Genomic DNA, 20,095 nt, shown 5'->3' with positions numbered 1-20,095 from the left:
ATATAAAACATAAGACAAAAAATTTTTCATTTTAAATATTACAAATATTTCATTGAAGCATGTTCTAACATTTTACAAGTGAAGCTAGATTATTCAACGCTACTTCGTAAATATTTAGTTTCAGAATATAGGGTCATAAATTTATCAAAATTTTCACAGCATGCACAAAGAATAGAAACATGGATAAAAGGACAACAGTTTACTTTTAATAATCATAATTATAATAATTAAATATATATACAATATAATTAATATATATACAATAAATTTGAAAATAGCATATTTTTCGTTTCAAACTAAAGTAAGCCAGAAACCAAATAAAACTTATTTCGATGAATTTGATTATTCTGGCTTCAGAGTAACTCACATACGTATAAAAATATTTGCCAGAAAAAATGATGCTCAAAAATGAAAGTGCATTAAACATAGCAAGCAAACTGACTGGAGGGTTAAAACGAATTCCAAAATATTTTATGTTTTATTGTTTCTTACATTCGAACTTACAGTTGCCGGTACCATACCATATCAATGCTTCTTTTCTTCCCAACGACGCGTTCTGTTTTCGTCAATTATCGATGATTGATCTGAGTGATCAACACACGCACAAAAGCAGTTACGTATCGTTTAATAAAAATAGCGACAAAACCACGATCGATCCTCATAGGAACATCGCTGCACAGAGTAAACGATAATGTGCACTCATTTGTATACATGTACCTTAGTTCATAGGCGCTCGTCGTATTCTAAGACGGTATATGATTGGGTATATTTTTTATCGTCGAGAGTTTTTTAATAAACGACAGTTCATTATTTTCTTTCTCACGTTCATTTCTTCCCTGCCTGTTTTCACTTACATCGATTCAAAATTTGCAAACTTCGGATCGGGATTTGAAAATCGTGAAAACCCTTCAGGTTATGAATTTTGATCCACAATCGAGGAAAAGCTGGGTTATGATAGAAATAAGTCAATATGGAAATTATTTTACGCTAAATTATATTCGCGGTGTACTCGAACTGTGTGAAAATAATCAAAATTAAAGTTTAAAGTTTACAGTTCATACTTCAGAGTTCGAAGTTTAAAGTTTGGGGTTAAAAGCTCAAGATTCAAGGGCGAAGTTCCAAATTTAGCGTTCAAAACTTCCGACTAGAAGTTCAAGATTTAATGTTACAATTCCAGATTTCAAATATCACATTTTAAGTTTCAAGTTTCAAATTGCTATATTACAACTAATTAGACAATTTGTAGCAAGAGAAAAGCATGGATTCCGGCGTGAAGCCCCATATCTGTGCCTTAAAAAATAGTGACAAATACTACATGTTCGGTTCAGATGAGGACATCACGTGTAAAAATATATGGATAAACATGTTCCAAATCAATGGGAAAACACCGAGGGCGAAAATATTTTTCGACAGTATGGCGCACGTGTGTGCCGAGAGAAGAAGGCATGCTTTGATACATTGGTGGATTATTCATCCTTGCAGTAGTTGGAGGTACCTATGAAATTAAGGTTATAAACGAAAAAATAAAAAATATTTTTAAAAAACGGTTAAACAGATACAGCTTGCACTAAAGAAATTTTTTAGGTTTCTATGGGACTTGGTAATGACAGTGGTATATATGGTTGGCTTTCTGACGATCCCATTTTCCGTCAGTTTTATTGTTATGGGTCACGATAGAATTCGAATGGATAAATTCAATTTTTTAATCTACGCTTTCTGCTGGATGGATATAGTATGCAATTGCTTCACTGGATATTACGACAAGAAACTCATGCAGGTGGAATTGGCTCCCTTCAAGATATTCATGTACTTTCTTTATATATATCTTTTTAGAATGCAGAATTTGCATATAGAATATTTTGTATTCATTTAAATTTTAATTGATTTAAATATCATGTGATATTAAGAAATATCTAGTATGAAAGTTGATTGATTTAAGAGTACAAATAACATGATTTATTCTCATAGGAACTATTTAAAAACCTTTCTTATAATGGATATCCTTTCTTCATTGCCATGGGATCACATAACTTTGCCATGGCGAAGTCTTCCTGGAAGAGAATCTAATCATTTAGTTTCTCTACTCAATCTCTTACCTTGTTTGAAGCTGTCGCGTTATGGCTACGTTAATATGCGAATCTCCGAGCTTTTTAGCGTAATCTCCCTTTTTTAAATTTAAAGGAAATTTTAAAAATTTATAAATAATTTTAACTGCGCGCGTACATCATTGTTACGGATATCTTTATTCGGCATTTTAGCATTTCGAAGTGATGCACTTTTATTACGAACTATTTTCCACCTTCATGCTGGGATTTTACATAATGTACTGGTCTTCGTGTCTGTATTACTTGATACCAGTGTTAGTTTTGCACTTCAGTAACTCTTTACCAGAAGTAAGGGATGAAAAATATATACTAGTACCTATTCTTAGATTTCAAAATCTAATTAATAAATAATGTTTAATAATATATTATGTTCATGAGTGAAAGTTCATAGCATTGCATCTTTTTTTAAATTAAAAAGATTAATGAAGTTAAACAAGAGGAATTAAATATTTCACTTTTATTCAATATGAAGAGTAGAGAAATAATTGTTTCTAGTGATTGCAAATAATAAAATTGCAACAAATAAATATTATTACAAAACGATAATATTAAAACACAATTCGCGTGAGATGAAATTTCACTAATGATAGCCTCTAAGAATTGCAGAAATGTAGATAGAAAATTTATAGTAATATAATTTTATAAACGTTATACAGGAATGTCCTGAATGTTGGATGACAGGGTTAGACAGCAGCAGCATACCTTCCAGGTTTCAATATACACTCTTTATCGTCGTGGAGAAATTAGCAGCAAGTGGTTACGGTGGTTTCGTGCCAAGAACAAGCGGTCACATTGTACTGAGCTTTGTTCTTATACTCATTGGTAGAGTGCTCGAATGTTACATTGCAGGCAAGATATTTTCTAAAGAATCACGTAGACGCATATATCTTCAATCTCTAAATAGTATATGAATCTCATTTTAGTGATGCTGATTCAAATAAAAGCAGGAAAACAAGCATCGGAATCGAAATTTCAAGAAATAATAAATCAGTTATGCGCTTACACGAGTCAAAAACAATTACCAAAGCACATGAAGATTCGTCTTCTGGCTTATTACTATTATCGTTTTAGGAATAGTTACTTTCGCGAAAAGTCTATCTTATCTAATTTATCAGGTAACCAAATATAATTTACTATTTCATTCGTTTCTTGATTAAGATTTATAATTAATTAATAAATCGTTGTAATCTAGAACAATTACGTCAAGAGATTGCGCTTCAATCGAGCCATCGTTTAGTCCAAAATGTAGCAATATTCAAAGACTTACCCAAATACGTTTTACGATCCATCATAAAGAATTTGAAATTCGAGCTTTATCTACCGAACGACGTGATCATCAAAGCAGGAGCTTATGGCGATTGTATGTTCTTTTTATCTGCTGGAACTGTCGCTGTACTAACACCCACTGGCAAAGAGGTATGTGTATCCTTAACATTTCTAACCAAAGAAAAATTTAAAATTTCCATTAAATCTAACTTAAACTTTTAAATTACAGTATTGATTTAACGTGTCATATATTAATTTGCCTCTCTATTTATATCTCTAATCCCTAAACGTGTTTATACATGCTAATATGATTATACACAAATTAATAAGAACATATTAAAAAACATTTATTTACAATTTTATTATCGAACTGATACCATTAGATTCCATTTCTCCCGAAATACTTTATTCCGTTCATGAATGTCCTTCCTCTTCGTACCTACAATTTTCTCCTACCCTATAAATGTAATTATACACATATCAACAAGAAAATATCAAACAAAATCATTTTCTTTCAATTTTGTTGTACCATTCATTGTTCAAGTACCATTAAATTCCATTTTGTATACGTTACATTTCATTTTTCATAAAGGTACTTGCCCGATCCAGATTTTACTTAAATTTAACACACCAGAAAGATCGAACCCTTCCCTTTAAAATGCTTTATGATTTAAGGTCCTACGACTTTTCATCTTTAGAATACGTCAGTTTAAAATGAATGATAACTTGCAGCATTTCGCTATCGCTGTCCTTCTCGCACTCTCGGATCTCTCTGTCGCACGCGGCTTTCCTAACCTACTGCACACATGCTCATGCGCGCTAATTAGGAACGTGCACCGTACTACGCGCGTAAGCACGTGCAATAACTAGGTCACGTTGTTTCCGGGAATTTCGGTCATTTATCTTTTCGCACAAATTCGTACGCATCGCTTTAAATCGCTGTATCTCCGGAACCACTTGAGATATCGACTTAAAACAAAAAGCATTCTGAAGTGTATGTTTCCTGCTATCTTTCAAGCTACTTTGCATTCAACTGAAGTGATTATTGCGGTAATTTGTTGTTGATTTCTGTGACTACCTTTTTATAAGATGAATAAATTGTATGGCAATTAACGAATGAATGTAATGATCAATATTATGGAGCATAGTTAAAATTATATGATGTCTTTATAAAGACACTGATTGTGAGCTAATAGGCGTGTTATAGTTTTCTCACATATTAATTGAGATTAGGATAAAATGCTTGTTACTGATATATTTTTGTAATTACTTTTGATTATTTGAAGGAATTTCGCAGTAATTATAAAATGAGTACAAAAATCGATATAGAGAGATTTTTTTTGCAAAAAAGGTATTCGATGTGAGACACAATTCTCTTTCAACTCCTTTCTCACTTTCGTTTCTTAAGATTCAATTTTCTCAAGGCAGTAATGAGTATTCGTTATTTTCATCATTCACGAAGCTAATTTCTTTCCTTTTTCTTTTCTTTTTTTTTTGTAGATCTGTCACCTGGACGACGGAGCCCATTTTGGAGAAGTAGCGCTTCTAGTTGGTGAACAAAGAAGAGTCGCAAGCGTGATCGCGATTGAAGTGTGCGAGGTGTACCGTTTGGATCGCAAAGATTTTCGAAAGTGCATCTCCGTGCACACGGAGTTATTCGCGAAGATCGAGAGACTCGCGACCGAGAGGATCGAGAGAGCTATGATCATTGAAGAACACCATAAACGTCATCTTAAGCGAAGTTCTGTTCAAGCTGATAGAAAAACTGTAGGACGTTACTAAAAAGAGAATAGTTCGAATAATACGTAATATTATACTCAATAATAATAAATGTTAATATAGTAATTATGTTAATAATTCTTGTAATTATTAAATAAACAATGTGATATAAAGATTTAGATGCAACAAAATATTGTTAGAAAAATTCACATACCTATTAATTACGAGAAAGAATAATCCTCGTCAAGAAGTCGCTGATAGCAACAAAGTTCCTCGATAAGAAAAATAATCATGCTAATCGTTTAATCATATATTTAAGGATCTTATATATTATTATTGTCCATACAATGTTTGTATAGTGGCATTCCTTCATTTCTACCTTTATTTTATATATATAATTATATATATTTATATTATATTAATCGTTACCTACGGTATAACTTACAAGTACTAAAATCACTAAAATCTTTAGCACTGTCGCGATGTGTGTGATGATACATTAGAAACACGAATTTGTATGATTAATCTAATCTTTCTTTCACGTCTTTCATTTTTCTCTTTTTTGGCGAATTTTCTCGTTTCCTCGTATTTTTCTCATGTAACTTACGCTTAAATCCTTCGTCGGTGTATTCGTAGCAACAATCGTAAATCGTAGCTGACTCGTTAAGAGTTTTCTTCACTCTCTTTAGTTTATATAAGAATATTAAAACAAAATTTTTTGAAAAGACTTCTGTTGATTCTACGCGAGGTACGTTCCATTGCATATTTTTGTTTAACTTTATTCTACAGAAATTAAATGAAATGCGTTTCTCAAAACTGTAAAACACGTAGAAAAAGAAGTGAAATGAATTTCAAAATTACTCGTATAGAAAGATCCTATTTTCACTTATATTTTCCAAAACGATTAAATTCACAAAATTCAAGTTCTAAATAACTGACTGAAATTATTCATTACACGAATCAATAGTTCTATTATATTATCTTAAATCCTTAATTATTTGCGTATACAATTATAATATATCATTGTAACTATCATAGCCATTCTAAACATCACTATATGTTAATTATCATTATCACACTACCTTTGTGTTACAAAAAGAAAACGCATTGATATTTGGAAAATTGATTGGAAATCGACGAATCAACCGGTCACGATCGTTTCTACGAATTTTACAAAGTTTCCATAAGGAATTGTCCAACGGTCTGTAAGATAGGTTGATTAAACGAGTACAGTACGTAATACAGGGATAATTATATACATGTCCAGTGTATAACGTGTAAGTGAATATGTTGCCATTGTATAGACTTTAAAATCACACGGTACAAATATAAATTATTTACTATAGAATAGAGAAAATCTACCGAAACAACTTGCTTGACGTTATGTACCTTTTGTTCTTTCCTTGCGTTATCACTTCTTGTAATAAACACGATACATTCTTTTCTACGCTACATTTTCTTTAGTCTTCTTTTTTTTTGTATTTTTTGCTTGTTACCGATATGCAATCAGTAGGATATATCTATGTAAACTAGGAGAATTTATGTTATTTATACATTTACTAAATAATGTCGTGTTGCTACGTTACTACAATCGTGTCATGTCTAGTTTGGTCATATCTAAAGGATTACGGAGGAGAAGAGTACTCAATATCTTTCCATTATTCCTTGTTTCTTTCCTTTCTTGCTACGATTCCTCCGGGTAAATGAAGAAAACGATAATAAAGGTTTACATGCTTCATTTCTTTTAAAGCAATACTGTGATTGTCACAATTTCCAAATTTTATCTAGATCCTACTGTACATAAAGACCACACATGAGAAAAACATGACAAGTTCATTTTTGTTGATTTTCTCATTATTTTGTTACACGTATTTTAATATAAAATTTTAATATGTTTGTTATACATTTTTTACGTCTATTTTAATATGAAATAGTTCAAAAAGGGCATCTTGTGATAAATGATAAATCTATAATATTTTGTACGAAACGAACAATTATGTTGCTCTAACTTCATTAATATAATATCGAATATACAATAACATCGAATTTTGAAATTGCTCTTCTATAGAAGACTTGCTAAAAAAAATGTGACTTGAGTCATATTTCCACTTGTGGTCTTCATACGTTTGATACGTAATTAGGAAATAATATACGAATATATATTTTATTCGATAAGGAAACGTAAAAAATTGGAGGAATAGCTTTTTCACACTTTGGTACGATCGTCTAATATCTTTTTCTTTTTAATGACTATCAGTAAATTTCTGCGATTGAAAATCTTCAGACAATTCGTTCTGCTTCGCGTATACTACTATTTTTGTATTTACACTAACGGTAATCTGTATGTAAAGTTCTATTTAGCACTCCTTCCTCGACACTTTCGAAGGGCTTCTAATAAGGCACTGTCATTTACTGTGACTGAAACGATCAGACGAAAGAAGAATATCCTTTTTTTCCTACAGTTCCGTGGATTCTTTCCATTATCGAGTAAAACTTACGCTTACAATATATCTATAATATTTATATATAATTATAAATGCTTTTGGTACCTTCCTTCAGAATTTTGATACGCTACAAGCTACTGATATTTTTGCGACACTTCAAGATTAAAAGCATAAATTATCTTTTACCGATGTTGGAACGAATTACGCATACAATTTTCCAATGATATGTAACCTTCTCCCACTCTATATTGAAATTAACCCTTTGTTGATTGAACCTTCCTGAACTTCTTTTTTGTCAATCAGTAATAGAAATACATTTTTTCCTATATTTTTGTGAAGAAGAGACAGTATATCAAAATTGGTATCAGCTTTACCAAGAAGAAATATGTCGTTTCTAACTTGTTAGAATATAAAATCGTGTAAGAAAAGGAAATAATTTTATATAAGAGTTTCACGCTACTTTTTGATAAGTTCGGAATTGACAAACTTATGCTCTTATTCTCAAACATCGAGGCTTCACGATAGATGATACGCTATACATAGTAACAGTGTGTAGTTAACATTACGATTAAAATGTTCAGGAACAAATATATAAATGTAGCACGTTAATATGGTGAAAGAAGGTGCGTATCGTGATTGAATTACTGATAAATGCTTGTAAATTGTTATTAACCTCTAACGACTTAACTGTTCGATCTTCTTTTTAACGAGCTTTGCAAATAAAATTTTAACCACCAAAACCTTTCTAATTTTATCGATATGTTTATTAATCTATTATACAATTTTCAGAACGAAACTACGTAAAAGCGCAAAACTTAAAGTAATTGAAACGAAAACATTAGCAAAGAGTCAATTTTCCTTTCCTTTTTTACCAATTCTTCCCATTCTTACTCATTTTACGAGCCAGCATATTGTCGTCACGATGTTGCACCTTCGCCATCCTTAATCGTCGCTATGATAATCGTAAAATGTTGTTCATTGACAGAGGATTGTTTTGTGTTATGGCAATATATTGGAATATCGATAAGGGATATAAGTAGTAACAGTATCATAGAGTATATAAATGGTGTACTGCGTAATAAACTATTTATATTTTACAACGTAACGTGCGTATATTTGTATGCTTCATACAAATAGGTACAAGTTCCCCCTCCCCCGAATTCCCTATTTCTTCTTTTCTTTTCATTTTATGCGATCGCTTAATGCGATCTATCCCCTTAAAAAAAGAAAAAAAGATATAGCGATCTTAACTCGTTCTTTCGCGACATTTTCTTTGTTCCCCTGACATGTCTATTTTACGAAGCTCTTTCACTTACAGAATCAGATTGATCGATACATCGCGTTGTCGTATGGATTCATCGTGACGACTTCCTTGGAACCTTGCGAATATCTTTTATTCTATCCTCAAGAGCTTAAATTTTTGTTAAAATTTAACAGAATACGTTATTATCGCAAACGTATGATTTTTGTTTTAAATCTAGAATTAAGATATGTAATGGAGTTTTTTTAGAATTTTGAATCCTTTTATTTCTTAACTTAGAATACATTAAATGATAAAACAAAGAGAGAATTTTAGAATATTTGATAAATTGTCGAATTGTTTACGTTAGAGAAAAATAATTTTGCAAGAGTTGGATATTCAAAAAAAAAAATCGTTTAGAACCTAGGTTTACTCATAAATTGCTAAATTATTTTTCCTCGACTATATCTTCACTAGCTATTTCGGCTTTCAATTTCTGTATTTCATCGCATGATTCCAGATTATATTCTGAGATGGCCAACGACTGGAACGCGAATTAAACGGAAAGTAAAATGAAAAGAAGAGCAAATGTTATCGATCGATTAATCGATCGAGATGCGCTTTCTCTCGTTCCCCGGAGGACAGCGATCATTCCTATCTTGATATGGCTTCGACCGACTAGGATTCCAGCGTCAGATCGTATATACATACATAAAACGAACAACGACGAACGACGACGTTGAAACAGAATTAAAGGAAAAAAAGAAACAGCAACGATAAAATCATTTTATGTCTCGTTGTGCAACTCTTTCGTTCTCGCGCTCTTCCGTCTCGCTGTTGCTTAATTATATATTAAAAGTATCTATGTATAGACGTTCTAAGGCTTTGGCAGTGAATTAACGTCACGTTTATGCGGCACGTGTTCGAGACAGAGGAGTTTTGTGTCCTCGAATCGGATCGAATGACCACGCGGCCTCGTCGTCGTCCTCCTTCGTTTCTTTAGTAACGATACATTTGAGAGCCGAGTCTTCTTTTTTTCAGACGTCTCTTTTGCATGATAATAGTGAATTTGACAAGCTACAATTTGTAGATTGTAAACTTTTCTTTCGAAGTTTTACGATCCTACATCCTAGAATTTTTAATAATTTTACTATCCTGTGCCGTCGAATCTTTAGTAATTTTATAATCCTATGTCGTAGAATTTTTAATAATTTCACTACATCATGTCCTGGAATTCTTAATAATTTTTCTATTCCATATTCCATCCAAGTAGGATAATTAATAGTCTCATAATTTGAGAAATTTATTTTTTTTTTCTTCTCAAAATTCATCAGTGCTGAAAACTTGTGACTTGTCAAATTTTATTAACAATACTAATTGAACTATGCAAGAGAGACCTTATCGTAATTGCTCTGCTTTGTTCATCGGGCTCGCAGGAAGCAAACGAAACTTTCTTAGACGAGATTCTTCAGAATGTACCTTCGCCTCCTTCTCGATGTGTTCAGGTGAGGCCCTCTGGAAGGAAGCTGGCCGGCTTCGGTACAGGATCGGCAGCAGAACTTCGCATAGTATTTGTGCGTACAGTATCTTGCTTTCACGATCAGGTCACACTTCGCGAAGAACGAGTTGTCCTGGCAATTAGGGTGAATGAAGATTCCTAGGAACAGAAAAATTATTTCTTGAACTCTAATCAATTTCGTTTCTTTCATGACATAATAACGTCATTTATCAAAATGTTGAAATTGTTGAGAATTTGTATATTTTGAATTGGTTGAAGATAGTTGCACTTTCTTGCACAGTTGAACTTTTTTTACTGTTGAAATAAGCTTTTATTTTTTAAGAGAGTTTTTATCTGTCTAATTATATGTATATGTCGGGTTTACATTAGAATTAGGGTTAGGGGCGTGAAACGCATCTTCATTTGGATTACACATTGTCGTTATGCAATAGAGAAGACATTGACTAGTGCAAATACGATTATTATAGAATTGGACAAGTAACCGTGGTAATTAGATATTCGAGAAACTAATGACAATGATCCTAGGTTCAATAACGAATCCGCGGTCAACGGGATGATAGATGAACGTTCTCACAAAATCTAAGTCTGAATCTTTATTGATAAAACGTGAAATAATCACAAACGTAAAGACGTTACTCTGTAGTTGATGAGATCGCGAGAGAGAATGAATTTCCGTCCCGATGATGCCACAGAGGAAAACTATAATGGGGTGTGTCTAGGGACACGAGATTGTAACGTCAATTCACATCAGAGACCAGGCCACACACCACGGACAGGATGGCACCCAGATGTCTGCATATCCTTGGCGCGCACCCTCAATAGTCTTAAGTGCCCACCAGGGGCCTTGGCATTTTCATAGTTAAGGTCCTTCGGACCAAGCGAGTATTTCCTGTCTTAGATTTCCCTTTATGTTTATTGTCTACCACGTGTTAGCTTAGAAAGTTAGTTTTCTCCACATCTGGTATGTTCCGTTGGCAACTTTCTCGCGAGGGCGGCTAAAACCTTTCCTGGTCCACCAACCGTCTTATTATCCAATCGGAAACGGTGTCTACTGCCCTCACTTCCTTAACCAAAATTGTCATCAACAAATCCGATAGTCCCGTGTCCTTAGACACACCCACCCCTAGCTTTCCTCAGACACAGTATCGTCAGTAAAACTTCACTTATTCTGTATCCTTAGAATAGTCAACATATCTATATCGGTCTCTACCCTTATAAGTCGCGTACTTAATGTATTGTTGTAACTAAGTCTTACATAACGTGGTTGGAGTGAATTGTGATTTATGCTAATTCAGTGCGTGTTACATTGTGATTGGTGAATTCACAATAAAGGTTGATTAAAACAAAGTTAATTGTTGTGTTACGACTGAACTATATTTTATTTTCACCAACCAACCCTAAAAATTACGTGACAAGATCATCGAATTCGTCGAGGATAGCCTTCGTTCAGAAAATAAGGAAAATTGGCGTTGCTAGTGGGAGACGCCGTTCGTTGAAAAAAATAGGTCTCCCCTATCTTCCCGTAGTTGGGACAAAGACTGTTTGTCTGTTTGAAGAACTTTAGTCAACTAAATCCTAAGATTTATAACGGGCCCTCGGGCTAGCTGAACATGTACTGCCGTGACGCATCGACATCTGGCAATCATCTTACTCGAAGAATAGGGTCTGCGTGTGGCGAGCCACGGGACAGAAACCGTTGGGATGTTTACTGTCGCGTGCCGCCACAAATATTTCTTTTAAGGAGAGCTATAGAATTACTCCATACTTTTGTTAGACAAAGCATTCATCCCGTGACCGCGGCTACGTTCGGCGACTGGCTGTCGCCTCGAACCCAAGCTCATTATCACAAATCTCGAACAAATACAATCGGATCGAATGACGACAATTGTTTAATTACGCCTATGATAGAATCTAGATTACGGTGTTAAGGGATTATCCAAAATTCCAAAGGCTCCGGTGTTCTTTCATCTCCGACATATATATATTATTATTGACAAGTTGAATACTTGAAATTCAAAAATTTCTGTTTCTAGAAGTTATAGTTGTTTCAAAATTTACGTAAATAAAATAATGGTAAATAAAATATTATTTTAAAAAATATACTGGTCAGTAAAAATTAATTTTGATTTCAGCTTTCGGATACTTTCGTCTGTACAGTATATAGAAAACACAAAAGTTTACCAGCAACTTGTATATCCACCATCGCAAAAGCAGACGAATAATCGTTGTTCGCTTCGCAACGGTATTGACCAGAGTCTTCTCGATTTGCGTCGCTGATCACAAGTCTGTTCAAATCTGGAAATAAAATTTCACACATTTTTTGAACAATTTCTCTGCTGAAAAAATGAATTATTCAATAATGCTAGATAAATAGAAGTACCTACCAGTAATTTGAATTCGATTGTTTTGGTGAATCAGCTCGTTATCTTTGTACCACAATACTCGAGGAATCGGATATCCATCGACGTTACAAGCGATAGTAACGTCACTACCTTCTGGGAATTGGTTTTGTCCTATCGATATGTTGGCCGTGACAGGCACTGCGAAATAATTGATTTCACATTAAGAAATATTTGTAAATGAAATTGTCAAGAGAAAAAAAGAAAGAAAGAAAAAATACAGAAAGTAATTTGAGTATATTATAGATCGTGTGCTTACCTCTTTTTATCGACGTTTATTATTAACATAAACATTGTACATAAATTGAACATAATCATTACTAGTAAGAACATGCATGCAAGCAAATTAAGCATGGTCAATATAACATATAATGAAACCGAAGCATTCGCAGTCGTTACAAAAGAAGAGAGAAAAACCAAATTGCACTGTGCTCTCGAAAGATATGCGTGTCACTTCTGTTTAACATTATTTCAATAAAAGTCAGCATTAATTTTATCTATAGGATTCACAAATTTTTACTAATTGCAGGAATAACGAATTAAAAAATTCTAGTATTAAACAACACCTTTCTTCCATTTCATTTTATTATTATAAATAATTCTATGATATGAATTTGGAAAACATCAAAATCCTAATTGATAATATATTTAATATTTTGACAATATCTTTCAGTACGGTGCAATGGGAAAACGGGAAAAGACTACAGTAGAGTACCCTCTCACCTCTGAACCTTGAAGCAAAGTCCAAAGTAGTATATCCAATAGGATTGACCGTAGAAATATGTGTTTGTCTGGTCGTGTACACAAATCCATAGTCAGTAGTTTGAGTTCTGTTAGGTCTATAGGGATACAGAATATTCTCATCTTTTTTAGGAGGATCGACCAGATACTTGAGATATTGTTCGTATTCGGGATTGATGTTGTACACTGGACCGACAGCTTGTAATATTACCGACCAAGAGGCAGCCCTGCCAATCGCGTTAAACGCTTGACATGTGTAAACGCCCAACGTGGGCAGCGTGACGGTTCGGATCAAAAGCGTGTAGTCGGAATCCTGTTCGTAAATTTCCGAAGACAGCGGTAACATGCGATCGCCTTGCCACCAAGTGACAAAAGGTCTAGGCCAACCCCACGCGTAGCAGTGCAGAGATATGGGGGAGTTCATGGTTACCGTCACGCTAGCGTTAGGCTCTCCAATGATAGCCGCAGCCAGTTCTCTCGGCTCTGTATAGTGTGTAAGAGAAAACAGCATGCAGAAGAGAAGAACGTTGAATACCATCACCAATTATTGCAAAGAAAGGTAGTTTAAAAGTAAAGCTAACTCTGCCGCGGTTTATGGATATATTTGTGTTTCCATTTTCTTCTTGTTCTAATTAATTGCAATTCTTTTTAAGTGAATAGTTAAAACGTGCTATTACTAGTAAACACATGGCAGAACATTTCTACATAAAATTGGTTAGATCAGCTACTAAAAGATCAAGTAAAGAGATCAATCATTAAGTCTACGATGCACGATACATTCATCATTACAAGACGTCAAGACAGTCTTTATAGTACTTAACGTATAGTACGTACCTGTGACCACCAATTGGTATTCCACTCTTACCGGTGGTCCTAAACCATTGTCAGCTGTGCAGACATAAGTTCCTCCGTCGTATCGGTCTAAATTAATGATTTGAAGAGAACCATCGAGCAATATGCGACGCCTGCTCTCTGAAGCTGCAATCTGGAGTCATTAATCTTTGTTATTATTACAATTCCATCTAATATTTAAATTTTTCAATACTCTAATCCTTATCTAACGTCATTTATTTCTAGTCTTTTATTCTTACAAAGGCAGGATCCGATAAAATTTAAAACAATACAAATCCTTTTTTATAATACTTGTGGCGGCACGCATCACGGAACTTTCCAACGGCTTCGTGATACAAAGCGCTACGCCGTCAAAGCGCAACACCGACGTGCCCAATGTGCCATCGATATCTTCACGCTCTTTCCGCCGAATTTCTCGGAAGAGCATACACGTGCCAGCCGCGGCGGCACATCTAATGAACGCACGCTAGTGGGGATATCGATAGGCAACGAAGGGAAGAATCAGTTCGATCTGAAAAAAGGACATTCTACCCCGAGCCGCGAAGCGCGAATGGTAAAGAGAAACGAGTCGGCTATTTTCGAGAGATCAGTCAATCGTCGCTGTTGTTAATCGTCGTCAAGCGTCAACTGTTGTTAATTGTTAATTGTTATTCATTGTTATCGAGTGATAGAGTTTAATAAACGTTATTGGTTGAACATACTTGGGTGTACCTTCAGTACCTATTACACCATACACCTCAAACTGGTGACCTCGACGTGAGTTAAAGCTAAAGAAGTGACTGTGATAGTGATACTGAGACTCTAAACGTCGCGAATTAAAACAGCTGTGCGATGGCAAATACCGACGGGATCGTGAACGGCACACAACGAGCCTGCCAAATAATTAACATGCCCCCGCTGCAGCCTTCGGAAGTCACGGCGTGGTTTACGCTTCTGGAGATGCAATTCGAGGACATGGATCTTACGGACGACAAGCGAAAGTTCGCGACCCTCGTCAGGTGCCTCGGCGACCGGTATCTGTCGCATATCGAAGACGTGAAGAGGATACCAGAGACGGAACAATACGATAAGTTAAAAAACGAGATCATTCGAGAGTTGGCTAATAAAGCCGGCACGATGTCACGCAGGCTGCTGTCTGATTGGGCGACCGAAAGCCGTCCCAATTCTACCAACACCTGAGAAGACTAGTCAGTCCCTCCATGCCGGACGATTTCCTCCTCACACGCTGGAGGGAGCGACTTCCGGAATATCTAGACATCGCCCTGGCCGCGGTGGATGAAACGGACGTAGAAAAGTTAACGCGGGCGGCCGACCGGATCTGCTAGACACATTCGTTGAGAAGACAGAAGGTCGCTGTTACCGAGACCGAAAGAGCGGGAAGCGAACGGCGAGATCGCCCCCCAGAATCGTCGGACAAGCTCTCCAGAATAGAGGCACAAATCGAGGCACTGCGCCTCGACTGGCGCCGCTACCAACGTCCAAACACGAGACGGTACGGACCGCGCCCGAGAGAAGAGTCACAGGACTCCGGTCTTTGTTACTATCATGCGACGTTCCGAGCATGCGCGAAGAAGTGCCGTTCACCATGTACATGGAACCAGGGAAACGAGGCCGGCCATCCGTAAACGCGGCAAGCGACGACGGCCTAACATCCCGTCGCATATTTGTGAGGGACAGGAGCTCAAAAATCTCCTTCCTAGTGGACACCGGCGCCAACGTATGTGTATTTTCACGCAACAAAATACACGGGCCCGCGAACGAAGATACGTACGAATTGTTCGCGGCTAACGGGTCACGCATCGCGACCTACGGCACCATCCTAGTGTCCCTCGACTTGGCATTGCGTCGAGCGATGAAATGGCGTTTCATTACAGCGGACGTCGACACACCCATCATCGGTGTGGATTTCCTCAGTCATTACGAATTGCGGGTGGACGCGAGGAATAAACGCCTTATATATTCTACTTCGAACCGGTCGACGAGAGGATACGGCCATGACTCAGACAGCGTCGATCAAGACAATTATCGGAGAATCGACGTATCACCGACTCCTCGCCGAATTTCCGGATCTAACCCGCCCACCAGCTTTCGGACGAGAGAAAACTCGGTACGGTGTGGTACATCACATCGAAACCACACCAGGCCCGCCTGTCTACAGCAAACCCCGCCGACTCACACCTGACCGACATAAACAGGTTAAGACGGAGTTCGAAGTCATGAGTGAGCAAGGCGTGATGCAGCCATCGAGAAGTCCATGGGCATGGACTTACACGTCGTTCCAAAAAAGGACGGAGGGATTCGACCGTGTGGCGACTACCGGCCGTTGAACGCCCGCACCATTCCGCACATAGAGGATTTCGCACAGACTTACATGGTAAGCGCATTTTTTCTAAAATCGACCTCGTTCGCACTTACCATCAAATTCCGATTGCACCGGAAGATGTCGAGAAAACAGCCATAACAACACCGTTCGGTCTGTTCGAAGCGACCAAGATGATGTTTGGGCTTCGGAACGCCGCGCAAACATGTCAGAGATTCGTGGACGAAATCATACGAGGTCTTGATTTCGTCTACGCATATATAGACGATTTCCTCGTAGCTTAGAATGACGAGCAACACCGCGAACACTTGCGGGTCCTGTTTAAACGCCTCAACGACTACGGGGTCGTTATTAATAGCGCGAAGTGCGAATTCGGCGTCCGCGAAATTCAATTCCTCGGTTATACTGTAACCGCCGAAGGGATAAAGCCGCTGGTTGGTTAAAGATCTTCGAAGATACCTCGGTATGATTAACTTTTACAGATGTTTCATACCGAGAGCCGCGCATACTTTCCGACCACTCAACGACTTATTGAAAGGCACAACGAAGCGCAACGCGTCTATTGAGTGGTCCGAGCATGCCGAAAAAAGCTTCCGCGAGTCGAAACGCGTTTTGACCGACGCGACAATGTTAGCGCACCCGATCCCCGGCGCGCCCGTTAGCCTCGCGGTTGACGCATCCGACTACGCTATTGGTGCGGTATTTCAGCAGCGCGTCAACGATTCTTGGCAACCACTAGGCTTTATGACGAAAATTCCATCCCCCGCGCAACGAAAATACAGCGCGTAGGATCGGGAATTGCTGGTGATGTACTACGCGGTTAAACGCTTTCGACATGCCGTCGAAGGTAGAGAATTCGCGATTTATACAGATCACAAACCCCTAATTTACGCGTTCAACCAGAACCTCGACAAGTGTTCGCCAAGATAGTTTCGACATCTGGACTACGTCGGACAGTTTACGATCGATATCCGACATATAAAAGGGGTAGAGAAACATATTGCGATATTACAGCCGAGACCGTGCGACCGTACGTACCGGAACCGTTACGGCGCATCGTATTCCAATCGCTATATGGACTTTCCCATCCGGGGATGCGTGCTACGCAAAAATTGGTAAGTACGCGCTTCGTCTGGCCGTCCGTAAATAAAGATTGCCGAACGTGGACGCGTGTCAGAGCAATAAAGTCACCAGGCACGTATTCTCGCCTGTTGGAACGTTTGGAAAGTTATATTCGCAATGATACCAGTATTGTCTAACATGTATCGATCGTTTTTCGCGTTTCGCGAAGCCATTCCTATCGCCGATATGGAAGCGCCAACCGTGGCTTCGGCCCTCCTTTCTACCTGGATATCTCGTTTCGGCGTACCTTTGAAAATTACGACCGATCAAGGACGTCAATTCGAATCGAGGAATTATGCCGGTTGCTCGGCGTCAAACATCTGCGTACAACGGCCTATCATCCAGCGTCTAACGGGATAGTAGAACGCCTACACAGACAACTAAAGGCGGCGATTAAATGCCACGACACGAGCAACTGGGTCGGAATTCTGTCGATCGTCTTATTAGGAATGAGAGCCGCGATAAAGGACCTAAACGCAACGGCGGCCGAAATGATTTACGGCAGCGGCATACGTTTGCCGGCGGAATTCTTCTTATCAACTAGTCAACGGGCCAACTCGGAATACGCGAATCGGCTGAGAGAACGTATGGAGAGGATCAGACCACACCCGGTTACGGCGTAAAATTTTCGTTTTCAAAGAATTAGAGACGTCGCCATACGTGTTCGTGTGCCATGACGCGCGATTGGAGGACCATTACAGCCACCGTACGATGGGCCGTATAAAGTTATACAGAGAGGCGATAAGACATATACGGTAAAAAATAAATAATCGCGACATAATGGTTTCCGTAGGTCGGTTGAAGCCCGCGTTCGTCATTCCCGAAGATTTCGAGCAAAGAACCGCTGAGACTCGCAACGTGCTAATTCCGGTAGACCAAACGAATGTTTGTGACAATAACCGACAATAACCAAACGACGAACGAAGAAAATACCCGGAATAGATACATTACGCGGTCTGGGCGAAGAGTCCGATTTCTAGATCGGCTTCAGGCAGGTTTCGGATAGGCGTTAGGAACCGGCGAACGTGCACTGCTTTGTAATATTTATATGTTTTTTATTTACGTAGCGTTATCACTGGTAAGGGGGTACTGTGGCGGATACAAAGCGCAATGCCGACGTGCCCAATGTGCCATCGATATCTTCACGCTCCTTCCGCCGAATTTCTCGGAAGAGCATACACGTGCCAGCTGCGGTGGCACATGTAATGAACGCACGCTAGTGGGGGTAACGAAGGGAACAATCAGATAGATCTGAAAAAAGGACATTCTACCCCGAGCCGCGAAGCGCGAATGGCGAAGAGTCGGGTATTTTCGAGAGATCGGTTAATCGTCGCTGTTGTTAATTGTTAATTGTTATTCATTGTTATCGAGTGATAGAGTTTAATAAACGTTATTGGTTGAACATACTTGAGTGTACCTTCCGTACCTATTACACCATACATCTCATACTTTAATAATATCCCTAACTTTAAGTTTTATCCAATTTCATCAATTTGCAATCGTTTTTCCGATAAATTCAGGATCCGATAAAATTGAAGATTATAGACATGAAGACAGAACGCGTGTTTTCCTAGAACTAAGATTATATTTTATAATTTATAAAAAATCTCACCAGCATTGTGCCCTTCCTCCACGTAATGGTTGGTTTTGGATGCCCGAAAGCAACACACTTCAATGTCACATAGCCACCCTCCTGAGCGCTAACGTTTGGTTCTTCCGGTGGCTTGATCGAAGCTGGTTCCGAACCAACCGGCCGTGCAGTGATTACCGGTCGTGGAGTAGTCGATAGAACTTCATCGACAGCCGGTTCAAGACAGGAAGCGCCGCAGCCATTGTTACAACATTTCATTTCTCCGGCGCAATCAGCGTCTGTGAGACATTCCTGTTCGCATCTTGTGCTGTTCGATACGCTCGGACAGCGGCCTGGTTTCGTAACTAAATTAAAAACAAATTATTATATTATATACAGTTAAATTATGCAAGTAATAGTAATTGGGAAACTATTAGTTGACGTCATTCGTATAACAATTTTTCGTCATATATTTAATAGGTTTATCGTGAATGTGAGCGGTAAATTGCAAAGTTAAATCATGGCAGGAGAAATTCATTTAGTCTACGAGATAAAAAGAGGAGCACCAATTCTAGATGTTAATGTCGGTTTGTTTCTTATTAAAAGGAAAAAAATGTTTAATTACTTTACTATGTAACTTGTCGTCAGTCGAAATCGGCAGACTTTCGTTAGAAGAGGGAAAAATTAACAAAGTTAGGATGGATATGGTATTTGGATTCTTGTAAGTGGATTTGGTTATGACTGGATCTGAAATCGATAAATGAAAAGAAGATTAAAAAAGAAGAGAAGGTTCGAATG

The 20,095-nt window shown here is 37.6% G+C and overlaps 3 protein-coding genes across 13 annotated transcripts in view; 2 read left to right on the top strand and 1 right to left on the bottom strand.

Annotated features, from left to right (window-relative positions):
• The first annotated feature begins 985 nt into the window (after nt 1–985).
• On the top strand, nt 986–2,412 carry LOC117208625 (potassium/sodium hyperpolarization-activated cyclic nucleotide-gated channel 3-like). Its single transcript, XM_033449872.1, has 3 exons — nt 986–1,491; nt 1,585–1,861; nt 1,940–2,412. The coding sequence occupies exons 1-3, from the start codon at nt 1,259–1,261 to the stop codon at nt 2,171–2,173; spliced, it is 744 nt and encodes a 247-aa protein (XP_033305763.1). The 5' UTR covers nt 986–1,258; the 3' UTR covers nt 2,174–2,412.
• A 91-nt stretch (nt 2,413–2,503) lies between these two features.
• Nucleotides 2,504–5,340, top strand: LOC117208628 (potassium/sodium hyperpolarization-activated cyclic nucleotide-gated channel 3-like). The gene is made up of 4 exons (XM_033449885.1): nt 2,504–2,954; nt 3,029–3,220; nt 3,298–3,521; nt 4,872–5,340. The coding sequence occupies exons 1-4, from the start codon at nt 2,780–2,782 to the stop codon at nt 5,151–5,153; spliced, it is 873 nt and encodes a 290-aa protein (XP_033305776.1). The 5' UTR covers nt 2,504–2,779; the 3' UTR covers nt 5,154–5,340.
• A 45-nt stretch (nt 5,341–5,385) lies between these two features.
• Nucleotides 5,386–20,095, bottom strand: part of LOC117208626 (papilin) — a 164,991-nt gene continuing 150,281 nt past the window's right edge. For 10 of the 11 annotated variants that reach the window (XM_033449874.1, XM_033449873.1, XM_033449876.1 and 7 more), the window contains 6 exons: nt 19,340–19,662; nt 14,268–14,418; nt 13,416–13,916; nt 12,678–12,833; nt 12,475–12,588; nt 5,386–10,431 (listed from right to left, as the gene is read on the bottom strand). In XM_033449874.1, the coding sequence (XP_033305765.1) occupies nt 10,229–10,431; nt 12,475–12,588; nt 12,678–12,833; nt 13,416–13,916; nt 14,268–14,418; nt 19,340–19,662 (1,448 nt within the window). In that variant the 3' untranslated portion in view covers nt 5,386–10,228. The remainder of the gene's footprint in view (nt 10,432–12,474; nt 12,589–12,677; nt 12,834–13,415; nt 13,917–14,267; nt 14,419–19,339; nt 19,663–20,095) is intronic. The other variant, XM_033449884.1, reaches the window with a different exon arrangement.

The sequence above is a fragment of the Bombus bifarius genome, unplaced genomic scaffold (assembly GCF_011952205.1).
Source record: "Bombus bifarius isolate JDL3187 unplaced genomic scaffold, Bbif_JDL3187 scf7180000008148, whole genome shotgun sequence".
NCBI lineage: Eukaryota > Metazoa > Arthropoda > Insecta > Hymenoptera > Apidae > Bombus > Bombus bifarius.
Note: the sequence above shows the minus strand (reverse complement) of the source record. Positions and strands in the feature narration are given on the sequence as shown.

Excerpts from the sequence above, each read along its gene's own strand:
- LOC117208625 (XM_033449872.1), top strand. The coding sequence starts at position 1,259 with ATGGATTCCGGCGTGAAGCCCCATATCTGTGCCTTAAAAAATAGTGAC. Across the intron at positions 1,492-1,584 it reads CATCCTTGCAGTAGTTGGAG|GTTTCTATGGGACTTGGTAA; the intron begins GTACCTATGAAA and ends GAAATTTTTTAG. Across the intron at positions 1,862-1,939 it reads ATTTGCATATAGAATATTTT|AGTACAAATAACATGATTTA; the intron begins GTATTCATTTAA and ends GATTGATTTAAG.
- LOC117208628 (XM_033449885.1), top strand. The coding sequence starts at position 2,780 with ATGACAGGGTTAGACAGCAGCAGCATACCTTCCAGGTTTCAATATACA. Across the intron at positions 2,955-3,028 it reads GCTCGAATGTTACATTGCAG|TGATGCTGATTCAAATAAAA; the intron begins GCAAGATATTTT and ends ATCTCATTTTAG. Across the intron at positions 3,221-3,297 it reads TATCTTATCTAATTTATCAG|AACAATTACGTCAAGAGATT; the intron begins GTAACCAAATAT and ends GTTGTAATCTAG.